The sequence below is a fragment of the Schistocerca nitens genome, chromosome 4 (assembly GCF_023898315.1).
Source record: "Schistocerca nitens isolate TAMUIC-IGC-003100 chromosome 4, iqSchNite1.1, whole genome shotgun sequence".
Taxonomy (NCBI): domain Eukaryota; kingdom Metazoa; phylum Arthropoda; class Insecta; order Orthoptera; family Acrididae; genus Schistocerca; species Schistocerca nitens.
In genome coordinates, this window is record NC_064617.1 from 695,032,451 (window position 1) to 695,058,839 (window position 26,389).

Sequence of the window (26,389 nt, forward strand, 5' to 3'; positions counted from 1 at the left end):
CCTGTCCAATGAATGCCACTTCAAGTGAACTCAAAATTTCGTCTGTAGCTCGACACCTTTTAGATTTCTTCTTACAAGGGATTTTTGAAAGTATTAAGGGGTAGGGATGGGTAGTGTCTACCAACATTAGTTGAGTAAACTGACCTGAATTGTTTCGATGGTTCCTGTGATAGTCATCATAGCTCCATTTTGTTACACATCAGTACAGCCTTTATGAGCACTTCACTACCACATTAATAAACAGTGCTGTGCCTCAGAGAAAACAAGAGTGAGAACATTGCTCAAAGAACATATTAAGTTTATTGCATCTGATGAGGGCCCCACAAGACTTGTGATGAGATTGGCATGTGATTACAGTTTTCTTGTGAGCTATATGAGTGTAAAAATTTACAGCCAATAAAGTTGTGTCATCTATGTTCTCTGACTCTGAAAAAGTTTAAATGATGACTACATCTGGCCCTCAAATGAGGGATATTGGTTTATGTGGTTAATGATGAATGAAAGCAGTTATTATAATGATGAATGAAAGCAATTATTAAATATAATGAAACTTTTGAAAGTAGCCACTAGGGTTTCTTTTGCTGGAAGAATGTTAAAGATTCACTGATTCTTAATTTCTTTGTTTATTACCTTATTGGACGGTTTCTGTTTTCCTTTTCTGTTCTGCTTGTCCCCATATACCACATTCTCTTTCTATACATGTCTGTTCAAGCAACAATCTGAAATCATTATGTGCATACATAGTGAGAAAATGATGTTCAAGCAGAACCTCCTGTACTTCCAGTTGTATCTAACTAACAATAAACTTTTAAATCATGACTCCAACCTGGCCACAAACAGTGTGCAACTATCAGAATTAGTTCAAGGATATTTCTTAAACTGTAAGTCTCTCACAAGTGTGTATCTCTTGTTTTGTTTCCTATCTTGTGCTCATATAGTGTGACTTGTTAATTTGTATCTTTAAAATGTCAAAAATTTACATATTTCTGAAATGATATATAATCCTGAAGAACAGATCAACAATCATGTGTATTGGCCACGTGAATGCCTATACGCCAAGGTATACAAACACAATTTCTCCCCCCCCCCTTCCCCACCCCCAAGAAGAGTTCAAAATATAAGGCTTTCCAACCTCATGTTTCCTCAGCTTCTATTGCAACCACTTTGAGAAAACCTGTAAGTATAAGTCAGTGCTGCAATGCAACTACAGGGGATAAATATTGGCATAAACACTTTTGACAAAATAGCTCATGAGTGAACAGCTGGATGTCCGTGTCCAACGGGCACAATATTTCAGCAAATGACCATGTTGCCATCATCAGGTACACTGATGAACTGAGTGCCTCCCAGCCCCCCATCCCCCCCCCCCCCCTCCCTTTTCCTCCTTCCGCCAAGTCATTCCATTAGATGTTCGCGCCCAGCGGCATGTCCTGATGGTACCTCTGCTGTCGCTCTCCCTGCCCCTGAAGTCAGTTCGTTGTTGGATATATCCTTCCTCATTTACATGAGATTCGATGCAGGTTCCCATGCCCTACTAATGATGTAGTCACCATCACAATTTATCAGCAGCCCCCTTACTCAAATCTTGATAGATACCTTAGTTACACAGTTGCAGAAGTTAGACGTCTGGGTCCGAACCTTAGTATGGTCGTAATCCATTCCATGTAATTCTGATACAAAATGTTCCACAACTGCTGACTTGTTAGATTGCTGCAGTCTGGTGTGCTGTTGGTGTTCGCTGCAGTGATCTTCGACAATACACACGGTTCAGTGTATGTAACCATTGCCACATTGGCTGGTCCGGTAGATCCCAGATTTCTGTAATCAGATGTCATCCTTGACAGTACTAAGCAGTGTCTGTGTTTGTGAGCAGAAGAAAAGTTTTCACCTGGTGTTTCTGAAGAATTCACTCAGTCTTCCTGGATATTGCACCACAAAACTGAATAAATGGAATATCACATTCTTGCGCTGAGGTTCCTCTTGTGTTTCCGCCGGTTGTACAGGTGGTATGGGACATAGAGCTCTCCAAATTTTCCACTCTTTGTAGCTGTTTTTCTGGAACACCATACTCAGATGTTAAAGTTCTAGGTTGGGTCTTTCCTTGTCAGAGGGTATGGGCCCCCTATGTACCGATGTTCTGAGCATGCCATTTCTCTGTGCCAGGTGGTGTAGGTCAGTGTGTGTCATCTTATGGTAAACTCTGCGGCCCAAAGTGCCATCTACTCTTCTTTTTACCACGACATTCAAAAAGGGGACCCCCCTGCGGGTTCGGGGGTAAGAATAGGCCCGCGGTATTCCTGCCTGTCGTAAGAGGCGACTAAAAGGAGTCTCACATGTTTCGGCCTTATGTGATGGTCCCCTCTCGGGTTTGACCTCCATATTTCTAAATTATTCCGAAGAGCGAGCCAATTGGGGAAGGGCGCCTTACATGGTGCACTGTATCCGTCGTGCAATAAGACCTTTAGCCGGATTTCTCGTCGTTGCAATGGTGTCCTGCTCGTTTTCGATCTCTTGGGCGATTACCACGCTGCACTCTGCAGTGTTTCTTTTAACTGCGACGACGACGTTGGACGTTTTGCACCTAAGATCCAGCACGGTAGCCAGTCCGTTGTGGTGGGGCCGCCATGTACCCTCTTGGTTGTAGCCCCCTGACAACACAGGGATCGCTCTACTGATGCCTGCGCCGTTAACTCCCCACGTATGCCAAGGAGTAGATGCCCATCTCCCTGGGGCATCGGGACTCCCGGCAATGGCCATCCTGCCAGGTGGCTATTGCTGCGGCTGGGTGGCGCCCGTGGGGAGGGCCCTTGGTCGGAGTAGGTGGCATCAGGGCGGATGACCCGCAATGAAGCGTGGTACTTCATCTCTCGCTGGCGGCCAGCCGCCAGCAGTCTCTAAGCGTTCTCGGGCTCAATTTAATGCTGAAAAGTACAATCCGAAAACGTTCCCCTCTCTGGCCACGCCGTGGGAGGAACGTAAATCTCAGGATGGCAGTAGCAAATATTCGCCCCGATTCTTAGTTTGTACGAGAGCTGATGGGGAGTCTTTTCTCTCGACAAAGCCTCAGTTCTTCGTCGAGCATTTAGAGGACAAGTTTGGGGAGGTGGAGGGTTTGTCAAAAATGCGCTCTGGATCGGTCCTGATACAAACGGCATCCTCTGCCCAGTCACGGCGGTTACTTGCTTGTGACAAGTTGGGGGATGTTGCTGTTACGATCACACCGCATAAGAGTTTAAATATGGTCCAGGGTGTTATTTTCCATAGGGACCTCCTTTTGCAGTCTGATGACGAGCTGCGCGCCAACCTCGAACGACGAGGTGTTCATTTCGTCCGGCGCGTTCATCGGGGTCCGAGGGACAATCAGGTTGCTACCGGTGCCTTCATCTTGGCCTTCGAGGGTGATACGTTACCGGAAAAGGTCAAGGTGATGGTCTACCGATGTGACGTCAAGCCCTATATCCCTCCCCCGATGCGGTGCTTCAAGTGCTGGAAGTTCGGCCATATGTCTTCCCGCTGCACTTCCAGCCTCACATGTCGAGATTGCGGACGCCCATCTCATCCTGATACTCCATGTGCCCCGCCTCCTATCTGTGTTAACTGCGGAGAACACCATTCCCCCTGCTCGCCGGACTGTCGGATCTTCCAGAAGGAAAGGAAGATAATGGAATATAAGACCCTGGACCGCCTGACCTACACCGAGGCACGGCGGAAGTTTGAACGGCTACATCCTGTGCCCATGCCGTCCACCTATGCTGCTGCTGCAACGCCTGTTCGAACTTCTTCAGTGTCGTCCCCAACAGTTCGAACTCAGCTCTGTCGGCCATCACCGGCCCCCTCGGTTGTGGGGGGCACTTCACTCCCTGTTGCTCCTGCTCCATCTACTTCAGGAGCAACACCACCCCAACCACCGGGGACATCTGTTCCCCCTTCACAGCCGGAGAAGCGTGCGCCTTCTTCGGCTCCTCTCGCCCGGAAGGGGTCCCTTGGGGCCCTCCCTTCCCAGGCTTTGCCCAGTGCCAAAGCGGACACTCGCCAGTCTGCCAAAAAACCACCGGTCACTGGTCGTAGGGCGTCGCGGTCGTCTTCAGTCCCTGAGACTGACCCAGTGACGCCCTCCCAGCCAGAACCACCAAAGGCACAGCGAGCAAAGCAGTCAAAGAAAAAGGCTCCCAAGAATCCTGAAATTGCGGTGGCACCTGTCCCACCGCAACCTTCTCCCTCTGCGTCCGAAGATGAGGTGGAGATTCTGGCGTCCGCTGAGGACCTCGATCTCGGCGGTCCCTCAGACGCCATGAATGACACTAGCGCGGGTGCTCAGTCGGCGGCAGCAGGTGATCCGGCGGCGTAATCTGCCTTCCCAGTCCCGTCACGCCTTTCTCAGCCATGGACAACACCATCCTCCAGTGGAACTGCAGCGGTTTCTTCCACCATCTAGCTGAGCTCCGCCAACTTATCAGCCTTCACCCTTTCTTCTGCATTGCTCTCCAGGAAACTTGGTTTCCAGCAATGCGAACCCCCGCCCTCCGTGGCTATCGGGGTTACTATAAGAACCGAGCAGCTTATGAAAGGGTGTCTGGTGGCGTCTGCATATATGTCCTTCACACTCTGCACAGCGAGTCTGTCCCTCTCCAGACGCCTTTAGAGGCTGTCGCTGTACGCGTGTGGACGCCACAGGCTGTTACCGTCTGCAGCCTTTACATTCCACCGGATGGTGATGTCTCGCAGCATGTCCTGGCTGCATTAGTCGCCCAATTGCCGCCACCTTTCTTGCTATTGGGCGACTTCAACGCCCATAACCCTCTGTGGGGTGGGTCAGTGGCAACAGGTCGAGGCGCCATCGTTGAGCGTTTATTGTCGCAGCTCGATCTCTCACTGTTAAATGATGGTGCCTTCACACACTTCAGTGTGGCGCATGGCACCTACTCCGCCATTGACCTTTCACTCTGTAGCCATAGCCTCTTACCGTCTGTCCACTGGAGTGTGCATGACGACCTGTGTGGTAGTGACCACTTTCCGATCTTTTTGTCACTACCACAGCGCCACTCTTCTGGGCGCCCTAGCAGATGGGCTATGAATAAGGCTGACTGGGACTTGTTCTCCTCCACTGCCGCTTTTGAGCCTCTCCCTACTGATGACATTGATGCGGTGGTTCAATCGGTCACCACCGGCATCGTTACTGCCGCCGAATCTGCCATTCCCCGTTCTTCTGGGTCCCCTCGGCGGAAGGCTGTGCCTTGGTGGTCGCCTGCGATCGCTGAAGCGATTAAAGATCGCCGGCGGGCGCTCCAGCGTCACAAGCGACACCCCTCCATAGACCACCTTATCGCCTTCAAACGGCTGCGTGCGCGGGCCCGCCTCCTTATCCGCCAAAGCAAGAAGGAGTGCTGGGAGCGGTATGTGTCCACCATTGGCCTCCATGTCACTCCATCGCAGGTCTGGGCCAAGATTCGACGCGTGTACGGCTATCGGCCACCTGTCAGCGTCCCTGCGCTCTCACTGAATGGAGCAGTTTGTACTGCCTCCGACGTCATTGCAAATCGATTAGCAGAGCATTTTGCTATGAGTTCCGCTTCTGCGAATTACCCACAGGCCTTCCGCTCCATTAAAGAACGGATGGAACGTCGGAGCCTTTCGTTTCGCACCAACCACCTAGAATCTTACAATGCTCCATTTAGTGAGTGGGAATTTCGCAGTGCCCTAGCTGCTTGCCCTGATACCGCTCCTGGGCCAGATGGCATCCACTGTCAGATGCTGAAACACCTTTCAGTGGTCTGCCAGCGGCGCCTTCTCGATCTTTACAACCGTCTTTGGGTCGAGGGGGAGTTTCCGTCGCAGTGGCGGGAAGGCGTTGTCATCCCCGTTTTGAAACCTGGAAAGAACCCTCTGGAGGTGGACAGCTACCGTCCCATTAGCCTCACCAACGTTCTTTGCAAGTTGCTTGAACGGATGGTGAGCCGGCGCTTGAATTGGGTACTGGAGTCTCGGGGCCTTCTTGCTCCGTCTCAGGGTGGGTTCCGTAAAGGCCGCTCCGCCACCGACAATCTGGTGAGCCTAGAGTCGGCCATCCGTACTGCCTTTGCCCGCCGTCAGCACCTGGTCGCTGTCTTTTTCGACATGCGGAAGGCGTACGATACGACATGGCGTCATCACATCCTTTCTACGCTTCATGGATGGGGTCTTCGGGGTCCTCTGCCGATTTTTATCCGCAATTTTCTGTCGTGTCGTACCTTCCGCGTGCAAGTCGCGGCCTCGTATAGTTCCTCCCACGTCCAGGAGAACGGTGTGCCACAGGGTTCTGTTTTAAGTGTCTGTCTGTTTTTAATAGCCATTAACGGGCTTGCTGCGGCCGTTGGAAATTCTGTCTGCGCTTCCCTGTATGCTGACGACTTTTGCCTTTACTACAGCTCTACTGGCATTGCAGCTGTTGAACGTCAGCTACAGGGCGCTATCCGTAAGGCGCAGTCTTGGGCTGTAGCGCATGGGTTTCAGTTTTCGGCAGCCAAGACCCGCGTTATGCATTTCTGCCGGCGCCGCACAGTCCATCCTGAGCCGCAGCTTTATCTTGCCGACGAACTCCTTGCAGTGGTTGAGACCCACAGGTTTTTGGGGATGGTTTTCGATGCTCGGCTGACTTGGCTGCCTCATATTCGGCAGCTCAAACAGGCGTGTTGGCGGCATCTCAATGCACTGCGATGTTTGAGCCACGCCCGCTGGGGCGCCGACCGCTCTACTCTGTTACGGCTCTACCAGGCGTTAATCCAGTCCCGCCTGGATTATGGGTGCCTGGCTTATGGCTCAGCATCCCCGTCTGCGTTGCGGGTGCTGGACCCAATTCTCCACAGCGGGATACGCCTTGCCACTGGTGCTTTCCGCACCAGCCCTGTGGACAGCGTACTAGTGGAGGCAGGTGTACCTCCACTGCGGTTCCGACGCCAACGTTTGCTGGCCGCTTATACTGCCCATGTTCTAAGCTCGCCCGGGCATCCTAACTATCGTCTCCTGTTCCCGCGATCGGTCGTCCATCTGCCAGAGCGGCGGCCCCGGTCGGGTTGTCCGATCGCCGTACGCGTTAAGGAGCTTCTCTGCGGGCTTGGGTTTTTCCCTGTTCCACCTCCTTTCCGGGCCACTTTGCGTACACCCCCATGGTGTTGTCCTCGCCCTTGCCTTCGGCTCGACTTGGCACAGGGCTCGAAGGACTCGGTCCCTCCAGAGGCCTTCCGCCGCCGCTTTTCTTCCATCCTGGCCACGTATGCGGGCTCTGGCATTGTTTACACCGACGGTTCGATGGTTGCTGGTCGTGTCGGGTATGCGCTAACTCTAGGGGACCATTCCGAACAACGTTCCTTGCCGGCTGGCTGCAGCGTTTACACTGCTGAGCTGGTCGCCATCTTTCGTGCCCTAGAGTATATCCGCTCCTGCTCAGGTGAGTCCTTCGTTATCTGTAGCGATTCCCTGAGCAGTTTACGAGCTCTCGACCAGTGTTTTCCTCGTTCCCGTCTGGTGATGGCTATCCATGAGTCCCTGCATACTCTTGCGCGTTGCGGCCGCTCCGCGGTCTTCGTGTGGACCCCAGGCCATGTTGGGATCCCCGGCAACGAAAATGTGGACCGGCTGGCGAAAGAGGCGATTAGTGCCCCATCTCTGGACGTTGGCCTCCCGGAGACAGATTTGCGAGCGTTCCTACGCCGCAAAATTCTGGACGTTTGGGACACTGAATGGCGCGCCCTGCCCATGCCCAACAAACTTCGGGCCATCAAGGGGGCTACCGGTGTGTGGCGCTCCTCCTTGCGGGTCTCTCGCAAGGAGTCTGTTGTCCTCTGCCGGCTGCGCATTGGGCACACTTGGCTGACGCACGGACACTTATTGCGCCGAGAGGACCCACCTTTATGTCGCTGCGGCTCCATTTTGACGGCGGTCCACATTTTATTGGACTGTCCACTTTTAGCTGTGCTCAGGCAGTCGTTCGCACTGCCTGACACGCTCCCTGCCCTTTTAACAGATGACTCGGCTATGGCTGATTTAGTTTTAAGTTTTATTCGGGCAGGGGGCTTTTATCATTTAATCTGAGTGTTTCTATTTTATCTTATTGTTTTGTGTTGATTCTGGCCTTTGGCCTCCGGTTTTAAACTGATTTTTTAACGTGTTTCTAAGTGGTTGGCTTTTCCTTTTTCTTTTGTTTCTCTGGTCGGCCAACCACCGTCACACTCTGTGTGGTTTTAGTTCGTTTTGTCTTGTCTTTGTCTCAGTTTCTCTTGTTTTGTATCGTCTGTGTTCTATTCTGTTCCTCGTTTTTATTCTCTGTGGGTGTTCTTTGTCTTTGGAAAAAGGGACCGATGACCGTAGCAGTCTGGTCCCTTTGATCCCCCAAACCAACCAACCATTCAAAAAGGGGAGCACTCCATCCACTTTGACTCCCATGATAAAATTAATGTTCTGGTGTATGGAATTGAGATGTCTGAGGGAATCAATCAGCTTGTCTCTTACATGTGGCCATATGTGTCACCAACATACCGGAAGAGATAGGTCAGTTGCCGTTGATCTGATTCCAGGGTCTTCCTTCTCCCTTCCATCTGCTCATAGCAACCATCATTGAAAGAATAGTATGTTGATGTCAAGACATGCCTGAAAATGTTGGTCATTTCTGTGTCAAATTTCTGCCCAATAAGTTCCAAAGACTCTTGTAAAGGTTCTCTGGTGAAAAAAGAGACAATGTTGAAGTTCACAAGGGTGTCAGAATCACTAAGCCTAACGTTGTTAAGGCACCAACAAAATCCACGGAGCTGCAAATATGATGTGGGCATTTTCCAACAAGGACTAAACAGATCCTTCTGGTATTTAGCAAGTGATTGTCAGAGCACCAGTGTTGCTAACAATGTGACCCTTCAGAAGTTCATAAAGTCTCACAATCAGTAGAATAGGTTCTTCCTGTTGCAGCTTCTTAACAATTTTGTCTGCCAAACCGGGTTCTTTGAGAAGTGTCGTGGTCTTCCTCTCAATTCTCTTGGTAGGATCAGTTTTCATCTTCCAATATGTATTGTCTTCTTGCAGGCCCGCATCTACTCAGTGTAATCGTGATAAGATAAGATCACAGTTGTGTTGCCTTTGTTCGCTGGTAAGACCGTGATACCTGGTCTTCTCTTATGTTTTGTGTGGCTGCCTTCTCTATCCACACAGACAGTGCTCGACAAGGTGGTGTCCCTCAGAGAGGCACCAAGCCAGATACCGTGACATGTTGTGACATTTGAATATTGACTCAAAGAACTATCTACTCGCATGTGTGTGGTGTGTTTTTTAGAGGGAATACTCTGATCCTTTGAGGGATGTAATCATGACTCCTTCCTGGAACCCAGGAAGGATCACACCAACCAAAATAGTTATCACAATGTAGCACTTAACGTGAATGATGAAGAACCACTTAGCATACTCTCCAGAACCAGGAAACAAGGTCCTCAGTGCAGTTTCTGTAGGTACCATTCTACACTCAACAATCTAATGCTCCTGCAGGCAGTGATACAAAAGGCCTTTTTGAGTGGGCAGCACTTGGTAGCGTAGTTTTCTGATAGTGAAAAGGTGTTTTATAGCGTGTGGTGGTACAATTTCATTCAATTACTTTATTACTGTGTAGTGTCCAGAGTCATGACACCTGTCCAGTGATGTATTTTTGTAGATGATTTTTCAGTCTTTTGTTCATCTTCTAATCTTGCTGCTGCTGATCAACAATTGCATCAAACATTAAGATGACTAGAATTCTGAGATAAAATCACAGAATTCAAGTTGTGTATCATCTTTAATCATGTACATCAGCTTTCTAATCAACCTATTAGTGTGGAGGAGAAACATACCTGAATGTCTTAACACAGTGTTGGAGCAGGATGTCTCTGCCATTAGTTGAGAGGCCTAGGTTGTTTTTAAGTTTGATGAAGTACAAGAAATCTTGTACAACAAATTTTATTTTTAAACAATCCTTTTGCAAAATTTTGGATGATACCAAAATTTAACAGTTATTTACATTGAAAGGTCTAAGCAATGCTGTACTATCTTCTGATTGTAGTTTCCCCTAATAGTGTGTTTATGTTTCAATCTACAGATGAATTTACAGTCTTTGAACCATATCTCTAAACCATCTTAAAATCACAGGAGTAAATGCAGTTCAATCACTGGAATATAATTTTTTTGTCTGCTATGATTCCCTAATTGCTCTACAGACCATTCAACAAATATACCCAGTAGACCAAGTGGTACAAAAAACAAGATGCCATTCACATACAACAACGGCAATGGAAAGAAGTATCATTAGGCTGGCTACCGGGCCATGTGAGAATTTAGGGAAAGAAGCAACCAGACACAGCAGTAAGGAATGCTTGCAGTGCAATTAATGTACCAACCCATGTTGTCCCTTTGGGTGCTTTATCTCATTGTGGGAGAGTAGAATGGGAGAAGATCAGATGAAGGTATGAAATAACAAACTAAAGCTCATTAAGCCAACTGTTTGACTGTGGTGAATACCTCTCTGGTCACACAGGTGGAAAGAAATGGGTTTAGCATGACGGAAAATGGCACTATCAGCTGATATGCAGGCACTTCATCCGGCCTGAGGCTCCACCAGTGCTTGTGTCAGGTGAGAGCCAGTGTGTCACATTTTACTGATAGCTTTTTATGTTCTCACTCCGAAAGCAGCAACATTCTTGATAATGATTAGTCCACTGTTTTTTTCCTGTTTGTTATTAGCGGTCATTTAGCTATTTGTACCTCTACTTTTTAATGTATTTGTCTGTGTTGTCCCTGCTATTTTTAATATATTTGTCTGTGATGTCATTGCCAGTCAGTCTTTTATATTTACAAGCCACTAAGGCCCTGAAATCATCATCTTCATCACATAGCCCACTTTCTGTTGCTTTATGTGGGTGGATACGTAATTGGAGAATTTTTATCAGAGCAGTTATTGATATACCATATTTACTCGAATCTAAGCCGCACGTTTTTTCCAGTTTTTGTAATCCAAAAAACTGCCTGCGGCTTAGAATCGAGTGCAAAGTAAGCGGAAGTTCTGAAATATGTTGGTAGGTGCCGCCACAACTAACTTCTGCCGTGGAATGTAGGTAGCTCTACACAGGCATGCTTTGCAGGCAAAAAGATAAATACTGGCGCCAAAACCTCTGCGTCAGTAAATAAATTTAAAAAAAAGGTGGAAGACGAGCTTTTTTCTCCGCCCCGAATTTTGACCACTGCATTTTCATACATTATCCAACACAGTAAATACAAATTTCGTATTGTTCATCTTCGAATGTAGCAGCTTCTCAATGTACTACGAAAATCCGACTGGCAAGACTGTTTGCGATGTTTGTCAATATGGCCAATTCTACGTTCTGAATTTTTTTCTACCTGTGAGAAAGAGACTGTTGCTAATGGGAACTTTTATTAATTGTGAATCACGTGCAGTATTCTCTTCACCATAAGAATAGTACAAATATAAACAATTTGCCATGCATTCTTTAGTGTTTGCTGCTATCTCATTTAAATCCTGTCTGCCTAATAAACTACGAAACTACAGTGAGACAACAACAAATGCGGGAGTACACACACATCATGTCATGTTTATATTCGTATTATTCTTATGCCTAATCGTGATACAGTCATAAATGAAGCACGGCAATTGCCTAGATTTTTAAATCTAAGATGACTAATTTCTGTGCAGAAAGTAATCTACTAAAGAGGTGTCTGCAAAGATTTTCAAACGGAGAAAAATTTTCGCTTAACTGTCGTTCAGAACATCTATCATACGCAAATTATTATTTGGTTCTTGTTGATCATTATCAAAGAAAGCAGCAGTGTAAATAACAACAAATAGCAGTCTCTTGCCATTGTTTTGCTACTGAGACAGTTCCTCTCTTTTTTTTTAATTGTAAGCGGCGGTAGCACACACAAAAGCAAACCATGCTGCGAGCGGCGACAGGTCGTAAACACTCACTATCAGAATGCGACAAACAATGCATGACACAGTACAGTAATGCATTTTCACCTTAGAGTGACGTAAACACCTATAACAAAGAGAACGGCACTTATCAGATCGAAGAAAAAAAGCAATCGATTCAAACCAGACGTAGCACGTGAAAAACGAAGGGTTCCCGTATAAATACGGACGGAGCGCCTGATGCGTAGCAATGGCTACCTGGTAAAGCTTAACTGCTAAGCTTACGGCTTGAACCAAACTACTGTAGCTGTATCGTCATTCATTCGACCTAAATTGTGTCTCATATTAAAATGGACCAACTTTGTTTCGATTTGGAGGTGCGGCCTAAAACTTTTCTCTCCCCTTGAATTTCGAGTCTCAAATTTCAGGTGCAGCTTAGATTCGGGAAATTTTTTTTTTTTTCCTTTATTTCGAGTCTCATTTTTCAGGTGCGGCTTAGATTCGAGTAAATACGGTACATTCTGTAGTGAATTTCTCTCTGCAGAAAACCCGAGTGATAAGCAGTTCCATTGTATGAAAGTAGGCTTCTTATTGCACCTCAGACTGGGATTTAACAGATCATTCTGTTTTTAGTTTTTGCGTGCAAATCATACTTTTTGATATGTTTCTATTAAGATCTGTACAGTGGTTATTGGCTATTAGCCATTTGCAGACACAGCAGTATAATGGGTTAGGAGCTAGGTATGAGTGAGGCCACAAAATTCTCTATAATCACAACACCCCATAGGAAATAGGAATAAATTCTTCACATGGCTTTGGTGATGAGATGCTAATGTCCTGCTCACAATTAAACTGTGAAGGCACAGGAACAATTCAACACAAAATGTTAGTAATTTGGTTGAAATACCACCATAGTGAGGAAAGCTGTCGCTCTTCAGTTACCTAATGATACTTCTGTTCTCTCTAACAGATAAGCTGGCAAAACTGATGCCTGGTAGTGAAATACGCAGTGCCTCTCTAAGAGCAAATAATGAATCTACTTTCAGTGGTGTATTTTGTCCTTGTTTTTTCAACTATTCTTAGGAAGAATTTTTTGAGTATAGTAACCAAAAATTTGAACGTATTAGGTTGGTGCATAAGTTACTAGCATTTTTCCACTAGTTTAATAAACACAACATATACACATGACAGGGACTTTAGTCATCAGTGATATATTCTCCTTTACTATTTACAATAGTTTGCCAATGCTGGGGTAACTTTTCGATTCTATGACTGTAGAAATCATGTGGTTTTGAGGCAAAGAACTCAGTGAGCCACATTTGGAGTGCCTTTTCATCCAGAAAGGAAATTCCTTGAATTGTTCAATACCGAGGTGAAAATCTGAGGGTGTGAGATCAGGTGAATAAGGTGGGTGCAGAATAAATTCCCAACCAATCTCCTGTATAGCAGTTTTTGTCAGTCTAGCAAAATAGAGGCGGGCATAATCATGGAGCAGCATTACTTCATGCAGTCTTCGTAGTCGCTGTTCTTGGATAGTATCTGCAAGACATCTCAGTTGCTGACAGTAAGTGTCAGCAGTGATGATTACACCTCAGGGGAGCAATTCATAGTGCACCACACTGTCGCTGTTCCACCAGATGTCTATCATCAATTTTTTGGGAATGCTCACAGGTCTTTGTACAGGGAGTTGCCGCTCAGTTTTGGCTAAGCCATTCCATTCTTTCTTCTTATATTAGCACCATTTATCGTCACCAGTACTGGTACAGGATATGAATGGTTGTTGTGGTCTTTGTACAGGGAGTTGCCGCTCAGTTTTGGCTAAGCCATTCCATTCTTTCTTCTTATATTAGCACCATTTATCGTCACCAGTACTGGTACAGGATATGAATGGTTGTGGTTGTTGTATATGAGCTAATTGATGATGAACAAGCAGAGATGCCCATATGGCCACCCACTGATTTTTGTGAGTTTGGCTTACAAGGGGAGGCCGCCAATTGTGAAATTCAGATTCGATTCATACTGCGCATAATAATAGCTCATGGCCAGAGGTGTAATGTGGCAAAGCACCAAGATGCACTTCTCAGCTGTTGTCGAGAAAATCAACAGTTAAAAGAAACCGTTGTGGTGAAATGCTCTCTATGATTAATAATGTTCTACAGCGTCGTGACGCAGTGGTAAGCGCTTGGGTTCGTAATCCGAAGGTCGCCGGATCGAATCTCGCGCCCTCCATATATATATATATATATATATGAGAGAGAGAGAGAGATGATGTGACTTACCAAACGAAAGCGCGGGCAGGTCGACAGACACACAAACAAAAACATACACACAAAATTCAAGCTATCGCAACAAACTGTTGCCTCATCAGGAAAGAGGGAAGGAGAGGGAAAGACGAAAGGATGTGGGTTTTAAGGGAGAGTGTAAGGAGTCATTCCAATCCCGGGAGCGGAAAGACTTACCTTAGGGGGAAAAAAGGACGGGTATACACTCGCGCACACACACACATATCCATCCACACATATACACACACAAGCAGACATCTCACAAGCAGACATATTTAAAGACAAAGAGTTTGGGCAGAGATGTCAGTCGAGGCGGAAGTGAAGAGGCAAAGATGATGTTGAATGACAGGTGAGGTATGAGTGGCGGCAACTTGAAATTAGCGTAGATTGAGGCCTGGTGGGTAACGGGAAGAGAGGATATATTGCAGAGCAAGTTCCCATCTCCGGAGTTCGGATAGGTTGGTGTTGGTGGGAAGTATCCAGATAACCCGGACGGTGTAACACTGTGCCAAGTTGTGCTGGCCGTGCACCAAGGCATGTTTAGCCACAGGGTGATCCTCATTACCAACAAACACTGTCTGCCTGTGTCCATTCATGCGAATGGACAGTTTGTTGCTGGTCATTCCCACATAGAATGCATCACAGTGTAGGCAGGTCAGTTGGTAAATCACGTGGGTGCTTTCACATGTGGCTCTGCCTTTGATCGTGTACACCTTCCGGGTTACAGGACTGGAGTAGGTGGTGGTGGGAGGGTGCATGGGACAGGTTTTACACCGGGGGTGGTTACAAGGATAGGAGCCAGAGGGTAGGGAAGGTGGTTTGGGGATTTCATAGGGATGAACTAACAGGTTACGAAGGTTAGGTGGACGGTGGAAAGACACTCTTGGTAGAGTGGGGAGGATTTCATGAAGGATGGATCTCATTTCAGGGCAGGATTTGAGGAAGTTGTATCCCTGCTGGAGAGCCACATTCAGAGTCTGGTCCAGTCCCGGAAAGTATCCTGTCACAAGTGGGGCACTTTTGTGGTTCTTCTGTGGGGGATTCTGGGTTCGAGGGGATGAGGAAGTGGCTCTGGTTATTTGCTTCTGTACCAGGTCGGGAGGGTAGTTGCGAGATGCGAAAGCTTTTGTCAGGTTGTTGATGTAATGGTTCAGGGATTCTGGACTGGAGCAGATTCGTTTGCCACGAAGACCTAGGCTATAGGGAAGGGACCGTTTGATGTGGAATGGGTGGCAGCTGTCATAATGGAGGTACTGTTGCTTGTTGGTGGGTTTGATGTGGACGGACGTGTGAAGCTGGCCATTGGACAGGTGGAGGTCAATGTCAAGGAAAGTGGCATGGGATTTGGAGTAGGACCAGGTGAATCTGATGCAACCAAAGGAGTTGAGGTTGGAGAGGAAATTCTGGAGTTCTTCTTCACTGTGAGTCCAGATCATGAAGATGTCATCAATAAATCTGTACCAAACTTTGGGTTGGCAGGCCTGGGTAACCAAGAAGGCTTCCTCTAAGCGACCCATGAATAGGTTGGCGTACAAGGGGGCCATCCTGGTACCCATGGCTGTTCCCTTTAATTGTTGGTATGTCTGGCCTTCAAAAGTGAAGAAGTTGTGGGTCAGGATGAAGCTGGCTAAGGTGATGAGGAAAGAGATTTTAGGTAGGGTGGCAGGTGATCGGCGTGAAAGGAAATGCTCCATCGCATCGAGGCCCTGGACGTGCGGAATATTTGTGTATAAGGAAGTGGCATCAATGGTTACAAGGATGGTTTCCGGGGGTAACAGATTGGGTAAGGATTCCAGGCGTTTGAGAAAGTGGTTGGTGTCTTTGATGAAGGATGGGAAACTGCATGTAATGGGTTGAAGGTGTTGATCTACGTAGGCAGAGATACGTTCTGTGGGGGCTTGGTAATCAGCTACAATGGGGCGGCCGGGATGATTGGGTTTGTGGATTTTAGGAAGAAGGTAGAAGGTAGGGGTGCGGGGTGTCGGTGGGGTCAGGAGGTTGATGGAGTCAGGTGAAAGGTTTTGCAGGAGGCCTAAGGTTCTGAGGATTCCTTGAAGCTCCGCCTGGACATCGGGAATGGGGTTACCTTGGCAAACTTTGTATGTGGTGTTGTCTGAAAGCTGACGCAGTCCCTCAGCCACATACTCCCGACGATCAAGTACCACGGTCGTGGAACCCTTGTCTGCCGGAAGAATGACGATGGATCGGTCAGCCTTCAGATCACGGATAGCCTGGGCTTCAGCAGTGGTGATGTTGGGAGTAGGGTTAAGGTGTTTTAAGAAGGATTGAGATGCAAGGCTGGAAGTCAGAAATTCCTGGAACGTTTGGAGAGGGTGATTTTGAGGAAGAGGAGGTGGGTCCCGCTGTGACGGAGGACGGAACTGTTCCAGGCAGGGTTCAATTTGGATGGTGTCTTGGGGAGTTGGATCATTAGGAGTAGGATTAGGATCATTTTTCTTCGTGGCAAAGTGATATTTCCAGCAGAGAGTACGGGTGTAGGACAGTAAATCTTTGACGAGGGCTGTTTGGTTGAATCTGGGAGTGGGGCTGAAGGTGAGGCCTTTGGATAGGACAGAGGTTTCGGATTGGGAGAGAGGTTTGGAGGAAAGGTTAACTACTGAATTAGGGTGTTGTGGTTCCAGATTGTGTTGATTGGAATTTTGTGGTTTTGGAGGGAGTGGAGCTGGAAGTGGGAGATTGAGTAGATGGGAGAGACTGGGTTTGTGTCCAATGAGAGGAGGTTGAGGTTTGCTGGAAAGGTTGTGAAGGGTGAGTGAGTTGCCTTTCCGGAGGTGGGAAACCAGGAGATTGGATAGTTTTCTGAGGTGGGGGGTGGCATGCTGTTCTAATTTACGGTTGGCCTGTAGGAGGATGCTCTGAACAGCCGGTGTGGATGTGGGAGAGGAAAGATTAAAGACTTTTATCAAGGATAGGAGTTGACTGTTGTGTTCATTGGCTGAGTTGATGTGTAGGTGAAGGATTAGGTGGGTGAGGGCAATGGATTGTTCAGTTTGGAACTGGTATAGGGACTGATGGAAAGAAGGGTTGCAGCCAGAGATGGGGACTTTAAGTGTGAGGCCTTTGGGGGTAATGCCAAATGTCAAACAAGCCTGAGAAAATAGAATATGGGAGCGTAATCTGGCTAGGGCGAAGGCATGTTTGCAGAGGGAATGTAAATAAAACTTAATGGGGTTGTTGTGGGGGTGTTGTGAGGGTGACATGGTATTAGAAGGTGTAAAGTGTAACATGAGGCTGAAATGAAAATGAAAATAAAAATATATGGGGAGAGATAAAGGTGAACTGGAAAGTAACTGGAGATCTGGTGTGAAAAAAGGCGAGAAGGTGTTGGTTACAGCTGGGCTATGTTGGACTTGGGTTGGTAGACAACGATGTGTACAAAGGTTAGGTGGTTGTGTTGCCGCCAAAACACGTTAAAGGACGGAGAAATTCGGGAAAATTTCGAAAAAACTGCGTGTAATATATTAAAAGGAGTGGTTTTGTGGTGGCAGATTATGAAAATGAGGCTAACTATTGTCTGACAAAGAAATAATGACGTTAAAACCTGTGGGAAGCGGATAAAAATTATCAGTGATGTGCGAAAAACGGAAATGGAAATAAAGCGAAAGTTATTAGAACTAGCCGAAATGGTTGTTTAAAAGGTGAAAGGAACTGTTTGTGAACTAGAAAGGGTGGATTTTATAGCGGCGGTAGTGTTGAAAGCGGCAAAAAAATTTTTTTGGTTATGGTTTGGAAGTGGGTTACGTATTATTGAGTATATATAGGCGGGATAAAATTGTATAGCAGATTACGGTAAAAAGGAGAAGGTGAATACAAAGTGAAACTACTGGCAAAAACAGAAAGAGAAAATAAGACGACAGAAAAGATTTCGAAATGCAACAGTGACAATAACAAACGTAATTGTTGGGTTCAAATTACTGATATCAATATAATAGAGGGAAACATTCCATGTGGGAAAAATATATATAAAAACAAAGATGATGTGACTTACCGAACGAAAGCGCTGGCACGTCGATAGACACACAAACATACACACAAAATTCAAGCTTTCGCAACAAACTGTTGCCTCATCAGGAAAGAGGGAAGGAGAGGGAAAGACGAAACCTAAAACCTCTTTCCTCATCACCTTAGCCAACTTCATCCTGACCCACAACTTCTTCACTTTTGAAGGCCAGACATACCAACAATTAAAGGGAACAGCCATGGGTACCAGGATGCCCCCCTTGTACGCCAACCTATTCATGGGTCGCTTAGAGGAAGCCTTCTTGGTTACCCAGGCCTGCCAACCCAAAGTTTGGTACAGATTTATTGATGACATCTTCATGATCTGGACTCACAGTGAAGAAGAACTCCAGAATTTCCTCTCCAACCTCAACTCCTTTGGTTCCATCAGATTCACCTGGTCCTACTCCAAATCCCATGCCACTTTCCTTGACATTGACCTCCACCTGTCCAATGGCCAGCTTCACACGTCCGTCCACATCAAACGCACCAACAAGCAACAGTACCTCCATTATGACAGCTGCCACCCATTCCACATCAAACGGTCCCTTCCCTACAGCCTAGGTCTTTGTGGAAAACGAATCTGCTCCAGTCCGGAATCCCTGAACCATTACACCAACAACCTGACAACAGCTTTCGCATCTCGCAACTACCCTCCCAACCTGGTACAGAAGCAAATAACCAGAGCCACTTCCTCATCCCCTCGAACCCAGAATCCCCCACAGAAGAACCACAAAAGTGCCCCACTTGTGACAGGATACTTTCCGGGACTGGACCAGACTCTGAATGTGGCTCTCCAGCAGGGATACAACTTCCTCAAATCCTGCCCTGAAATGAGATCCATCCTTCATGAAATCCTCCCCACTCTACCAAGAGTGTCTTTCCACCATCCACCTAACCTTCGTAACCTGTTAGTTCATCCCTATGAAATCCCCAAACCACCTTCCCTACCCTCTGGCTCCTATCCTTGTAACCACCCCCGGTGTAAAACCTGTCCCATGCACCCTCCCACCACCACCTACTCCAGTCCTGTAACCCGGAAGGTGTACACGATCAAAGGCAGAGCCACATGTGAAAGCACCCACGTGATTTACCAACTGACCTGCCTACACTGTGATGCATTCTATGTGGGAATGACCAGCAACAAACTGTCCATTCGCATGAATGGACACAGGCAGACAGTTTTTGTTGGTAATGAGGATCACCCTGTGGCTAAACATGCCTTGGTGCACGGCCAGCACATCTTGGCACAGTGTTACACCGTCCGGGTTATCTGGATACTTCCCACCAACACCAACCTATCCGAACTCCGGAGATGGGAACTTGCTCTTCAATATATCCTCTCTTCCCGTTACCCACCAGGCCTCAATCTACGCTAATTTCAAGTTGCCGCCACTCATACCTCACCTGTCATTCAACATCATCTTTGCCTCTTCACTTCCGCCTCGACTGACATCTCTGCCCAAACTCTTTGTCTTTAAATATGTCTGCTCCCGGGATTGGAATGACTCCTTACCCTCTCCCTTAAAACCCACATCCTTTCGTCTTTCCCTCTCCTTCCCTCTTTCCTGATGAGGCAAAAGTTTGTTGCGAAAGCTTGAATTTTGTGTGTATGTTTTTGTTTGTGTTTGTTTGTGTGTCTGTCGACCTGCCAGCACTTTCATTTGGTAAGTCACATCATCTTTGTTTTAGATATATTTTTCCTTCGTGGAATGTTTTAATTACAAAAAACTAATAAAAAAATTTGCATGGGGCGAGATTTGATCCGGCGACCTCCGGATTACGAACCCGAGCGCTTACCGCTGTGCCACGACGTTGTAGAACATTATTAATCGTAGAGAGTATTTCACGGCAACGGTTTCTTTTAACTGTCGATTTTCTCGACAACGGCTGAGAAGTGCATCTTGGTGCTTTGCCTCATTACACCTCTGGCCATGAGCTTTTATTATGCGCAGTATGAATCGAATCTGAATTTCACAATTGGCGGCCTCCCCTTGTTAGAGCGAGCAGTACCCATACTCCTGCCTTTTGAATCTATCCCATTGCTTGTGAATGTCACACAATGGTGGAATGGTCACAGTTCACCAGCTTTTCCAGTTCTCACATACACTGACATGGATCATTGTGGATTAATGCATTTAAACAATCTTCATCAAACCCCAAATGTCCTCCTGGACATGGAGAGTCACTAACGTCAAACAATACTCCTTAAAACAAGAAAACTGTTTCCTTGTTCTCTGTCCAGTGGCGTTATCCGCATGTTTCTGGCTGCTGTCACCCATCTGTTGAACTCAAAGAGAAGAATATGTTAAAATTTTGAGATTTCTCTATTTGGCACTCCATTTTCTAGTGTCCACAGCTCCTCTCACTATCTCCAAATGACAAAATATGAACTCAAATAGCAACAGCAGGGTTGCCACACGTTCTGGAAATTAGGGAATTTCAAACCCCTTGGGGAAATCTGGGAAATTTTAAAAAAACTCTGGAAAGATCTTGTTTTTGCCTCAATAGATGAAATGATTTGTTTACTGAGGTATCATGTATCATAGCTGGCTGGATGCAGCTGAGTACATGCACTGCTTCGCTACTCCCTCATTCTTATTTCTTCTCCCCTCCATACCAGTACCCTCAGTTTGCAGCCAGTGCTGCCACCACTTCTTGCCACTAGCCTAGCAGCTACCAACGAGAGGCAGGGAGGTGTGAGGAATGGTTTGTTTGGATCTGATTCTCAGAGACTGTAGGCGCAGCAGCCAGAGATGGCAGTCATGTGTGCACGAGTTGTGTCCGAGATAGTGTGAATGTGTGTGTGCTCTCATTTTCTGACAAAAGTTATGGTTGAAAATTTAGTTGTGAGAGTGTGATTGTCTTTTCTACATGCTTGTCTGCAGCTTAGCAGTCATCTTTGCGGTGAGTTATTTCATATCCTCATTATTGTTGATTCTCAGAGTATTTGTACAAGTAATCTGTTGCATGGATTGATCATTGTGGTCTCATTTCATCAACATGCTGTCTGTGGCTCATGAATAGCTTGACACACAGGTGGATTTCCACGATGGGCTAAAACCGCAGGCCAGTTCTGTGGGTTTCTGTAATGAATGGGGCGTGCTGATCTGAAGCACATTCAGTTCCCACTAATGTGCAAGCACTGCATATCGGATCTAGTCTCACTGATGTGCCCGCAGGCCAGGTCTGCTTGCGTGTGGCATATTGCAGCGGATTTGGGGACTGCAGTGCTCTTCAGCAGGCCAGAGACCATGGGTGATGGATTTCAGGAATTGTGACTGTCTCACCACAAGTACATTGTACAGTGTGGCGTTTTAGAGACATTTTATTTGTTCTAGTACATTTTGGCACTCCAAAAGTAGTTTATATGTTAGAAAATGTGGATGATAAGAAGAAGAAAATTGTGTCAGTCACTGGCAGTTTGTACACAATTTACTCATATATTTCTCGAAAGAAAAATCACACAAAATCTGCAAAATGATAGATATAACACAGTGGTAATAACCAACAATAACAAACATCGTAGAACCATTTTTTTATTGGTGGTCACCTACAGTGTTGTACACAATTCTTTCCCACCTTTACACTTCTTTCAGGAGGCCTACTTTTTTCTGAGATCTGTCGTGTGATTTCAAGGAAATGCATATTTTTTGTCTCCAAATGTTTTTTGTTTTATTGAAATAAAATCACATCAGTGGTCTTAATGAAACACACATACCATTTGGCTTGCTTTCTCCATGTAAAAACAGTTCATTTCAAAAGATGTTGATGTTAGTATTTAAGATTTTTGCTCACATCAGGAAATGCCGTCTGCTTGAAATTTTATTTTTTTTTTTTTTTTTAGATATTTCCTTGTTTGTACTATTGTTTCTTGTGACGTAGCTGCAAAGACAGTCTGTCAACTTATGTCTTAACTTACCCTTACAGTTTATATTGTGCCAACCAGTATTTATTATGTGTAACAAATGGTTTAAAATAACCACTTGGTATTCTTTCGCAGTTTGCAGCTCATACTTCAAGCTACTATCCAATGCTTTGTGAGGTTATGTGCTTTGACCTGAAGCCAGAGCTACGATCTGTTCTTCGAAGATTTTTCCTTCGGATCGGTCCTGTGTTCAACATCACTCCTAATACCAAGACAGCTTCAGCAGCAGTAACTGTTGGACCATGATACATCAAATGTAGTCAGAGCTAAGTTCCTGTGAGCCAACCACTTCTGACTCATCATTGTCATGTAAGTGGTTGGAGAAATGGCTACAGTAGGTTGTGGAAACCTGTCTATTTCAGCCACAAGGCTGTGTTGTTGATTCTGTAGGTAACTGCAATTTTGTGTTAGTTGATTCATAAATGAAGAGATGTGATATATATTGTTGACTTGTAAAACATCGGCATTAAAAATAATAAACTTTGTTTATGGATAATACCAGTGCAAAGAAATGAAAAATAGTGTAGTGTTATAGTAACAAGAGTTATGATCTCCTGATAGTGGTTTTTCAGATCTTCTGGAATCTGAATGTATTAAATACTATTATGTCATATAAATGCTTACCAAATCAGTACCATCTATGAAGAAGCATGTAAGCATAGCACATAGATTTACAGATAAATTAAACTTAAAAATTCCTGCCGCTCTGTAAATCAAGAACACACACAACTACAGTGATTTTTTGCATATTTACTGTTCATATGAATGAATGTTAACAACAAAATGGATACAGGTATGGAAATTTCTGAATTATTTTGAACTGACATTCCACTATTTGTAAATCCTCCGTGCTCATGACATTTGTTTTGATGGCTGTTACTTAAAAGCAAAAGCTTTCCAATTTTCTGTTTTTCGGAAGCAGTCTTTACATCCCTGGTTAGGATAATTATTGTTGCAGTGAAAATGTTGTGCCTATTTATGCAGTTTATGTGAATAGAAACTACTAACATTTTATCAAGACTTCAGACATTGTTTCCAACTTGTTATATTTTAATTTAGAGTGTAAAAGGAGTAAATCAGATGATCATTATGCAACAAGCGATGTGTACATTCAGTCATTAAAAGTATGGCCATTTTGCATGAGCAACCAACACATTAGATCAGAAACAGTTATTCATAATGCTAATTTCTACATGAAAGATTTCAACAGTTTTTGGTCACTCATGTACACAGTGCTTCTCTTCACTCTGATTTGCTTTGTTTTATGAAACTATTGTAGGGCTTAATCCTCTATGCTCCCCTGTTTTTTTATCATTATGAAGTATCTGTGAAGTAATAGACTCATTTGAACTGGTGGAGGTAAGCGGTGTATTGAAGTGCCTTGTAGCTCGATTTTAATAAGGATGTAGCATGTATCACAGTTTTTAATCATTTCCGTGACAATCTTCAGTAGTCTTAAAGCACTGCTCTCTTTCTTTTTGTCTTTCAGTACTAAATATGATGTAAGGTAGTTGTTTTGAGAGTCAGACGAGACATTCTTCTTTTTTTTATTTGAAAAAAAAAGTGATACAGTGTTTTTGAAATAGTAAAGAACTTATAACTGTAGATGTCAATTACAAACATTCTACACATTTTCTGCTTCTTCTGATGGGTTCTTTAAGAATGTTGACAATTAATTTCATAGTTATTCTTAATTGTTATGCTTAAAACAATAAAAATGGGATGATGATTGCAGTTCGAAAGCTCCACACATTTCAATTGTAATAAGATAAATGCCATTATTATTTATTCTTGAAAAATTTGTATCTTCAAATGCTGTTAACCATTTGATCTAAATCATCGACATTGTGCTTGTAGATCATATAAAAGCTGTAATCACTACATGAAACATAAAAGGATAATTCAATTGATAATTAATATTACCAGAATTATCCAATATTTTGAATCAAATTTCATATGAGTGTGTTGTTTGGTATTGGCAAAATAACAAACATTTCATTACATTTGCTTTAAAAATAATGATGAAAAAAGCTAAAAATTTTGAGTGATATGTCTAAAAAATAATTATAATCCAGCAAAGGAAGAAACTATTGTGGTATGTTCAACAACAAGCAACAACTATACAGAACGTCCTTTTGAAGTTTAGCTTTAAGTGTTGATAAGGAGGAAATACAGTAATGTAGTAATTCACAATGTCATTAGAAATATGTATGTCAGACTAAAAAGAGAGGTGTGCACTACATACAGAAAGGAATAGGAAAATAGCGTTAAGAGGAATTGTAGGAGATATGGTGGAGATCCAACGAAGTTGGTATGATGGCAAGATATTTGACTGATAAGCTTCTTTCTTGTTTATGTTGTCTCATGTTTATTCTGTCAGTAAGTATCTGCTGGAGGACCAATTTTCTCTTATTCTACCATTTTACCTGTATTGTTCCACATATTTGTTTTATAATTGTCCACAGATGATACCTCCAGTTCCTAGTTTTCACACTTCAGTGTCATCCCATTTCTTTGTGTCAGTTCATGAAGAACTATAAATTTGATGATTGTATTTTTCTTGCCCAGAATTTTAATTTTCTTCAGTATGCACATCTCTTCCTTTACAGCCCCTTCACCCTATCGTTTCACCCCCAACCATGCTAAATAACATATAAATCCACAATTTCACTACATATGTTTAGTTTGTTTTTTATCTTGCTCATTTGTTTGCTACTATTTTTGTTTAACAGAAATCTAGAAGACGTTTAGTACTTACATTGTTTCAATAGAGAAAGGGAGATGGGAAATTTGCAGAAATATTTCCTCTACAAATAGTACAAAAAAATTATATTGTTTTTTTTTTTTTTTTTTTTATTCACTGTGTCTTTATAACTCATGGCCTGAATGGTCGTTTGCAGCCTAAATATTGAAACATTTTTCATATAGAACGTACTAAAAGACACTCTGTCTCTTGTGTTCATTACATATTGATAATTTCATTCCATTTTCTTAAAGCAAATTTTATAAATCAAAATTACACCATTCAAGTTAAGAAAAAATAAGGTTTGTGATTTCTCTGATTCCTTGGAAGCTGGATGTTGAAATTTAATTTCTTAAGTGTTAATCTCATGACTGTAGGAAAATGTATATATTTATATCAAAATATTTGTAGTCATTCCATTGGAAGTACTTTCTTCAGTATCTTTATTTTGAAATAATATTGCTGTGTTGTACTGCTTTCCCCAAGTAGATTAGATAGTCCTCTGGTGCTTATGCTGCAGAACAGTGTATGAGGCCGAGGGAGATGATATATTTTGCAGTAGGTTTTATGTTCCCTTGAACTATATTGCAAGGTATATCATGCCATATTTTCTGTAAATCATCCTTGAATGCTGAGTTTGTTGTAATTATTTTTCTGTTTCAAGACAGGTAGCTCTAGCAGAATGGTTTTGTTACTCCTTATAAAATTTTATAATTTCAAACTTCTACATTTTCCACGTAGTGTTTAAATTTGTTGGAGGAATGAAAAGAACATCATTTTCTCAAACAACACCAAGTGTTCCTTTGTGAGATAGCCACAGGTTTTCATTTAATGATAATATTAGCTGTTAAATCATTTGATTTTTTTCGTACTGCTGTAAATTCATGTATATATTGTGAAGGATTTATTTATTGTGTATAGTATTTATGTTTGTTTATATAATCACTTTACAGAAATATGTGATAATCAGATAGACTATTTTTTTAATAACTATTACTTAAATTGCTTTATCATTTCTTATAGTTATTGTATCAAGATGTACATTAAAATAAAGTTTTATGTAGAATGTTTTAACAGCATGATGTAAATTTGAAATGCATTCGCAACTTATTTAAGTTGACTGTGTGATATTCACGCACCTAATCAAAGTGTCAAACATTTTTTTTTTTTCTCTTCCTTCATGTGACAGGTTTTTTCATTTTTACCTGCTATTTTATACCAACAGAAAAATTGTTTACAAAATGTTGAAATTTCAAGAGTCGTACACTGTTTTGTTTCTTCCTATGTCTTTGGGCACATGGTAGTTCTCAATAACTGATAAAATTATGTGTTTCTCTTCTCACATTTTAAGTGTGTGATGATTATTTGAACTGAAGTTGGTGTTAAAAAGGTTTTGTTACATGGAGTTTGGAACCCCCTAGACCTGAATTTGATATTAATAATTTCAATGTGTCAAAGACAATGGAGTAAAACATGCAGCCTGCATTATTAAAACAGTTGCAATT

General features: G+C 44.0%; 1 protein-coding gene across 1 annotated transcript in view; it reads left to right on the forward strand.

The window, feature by feature from the left end:
- LOC126251977 (brefeldin A-inhibited guanine nucleotide-exchange protein 1) overlaps positions 1-25,964 on the forward strand; it is a 261,180-nt gene extending 235,216 nt beyond the window's left edge. The window contains exon 30 of the mRNA XM_049952749.1: positions 22,217-25,964. Within this exon, the coding sequence (XP_049808706.1) occupies positions 22,217-22,387 (171 nt within the window). The 3' untranslated portion in view covers positions 22,388-25,964. The remainder of the gene's footprint in view (positions 1-22,216) is intronic.
- The last annotated feature ends 425 nt before the right edge of the window (positions 25,965-26,389 follow it).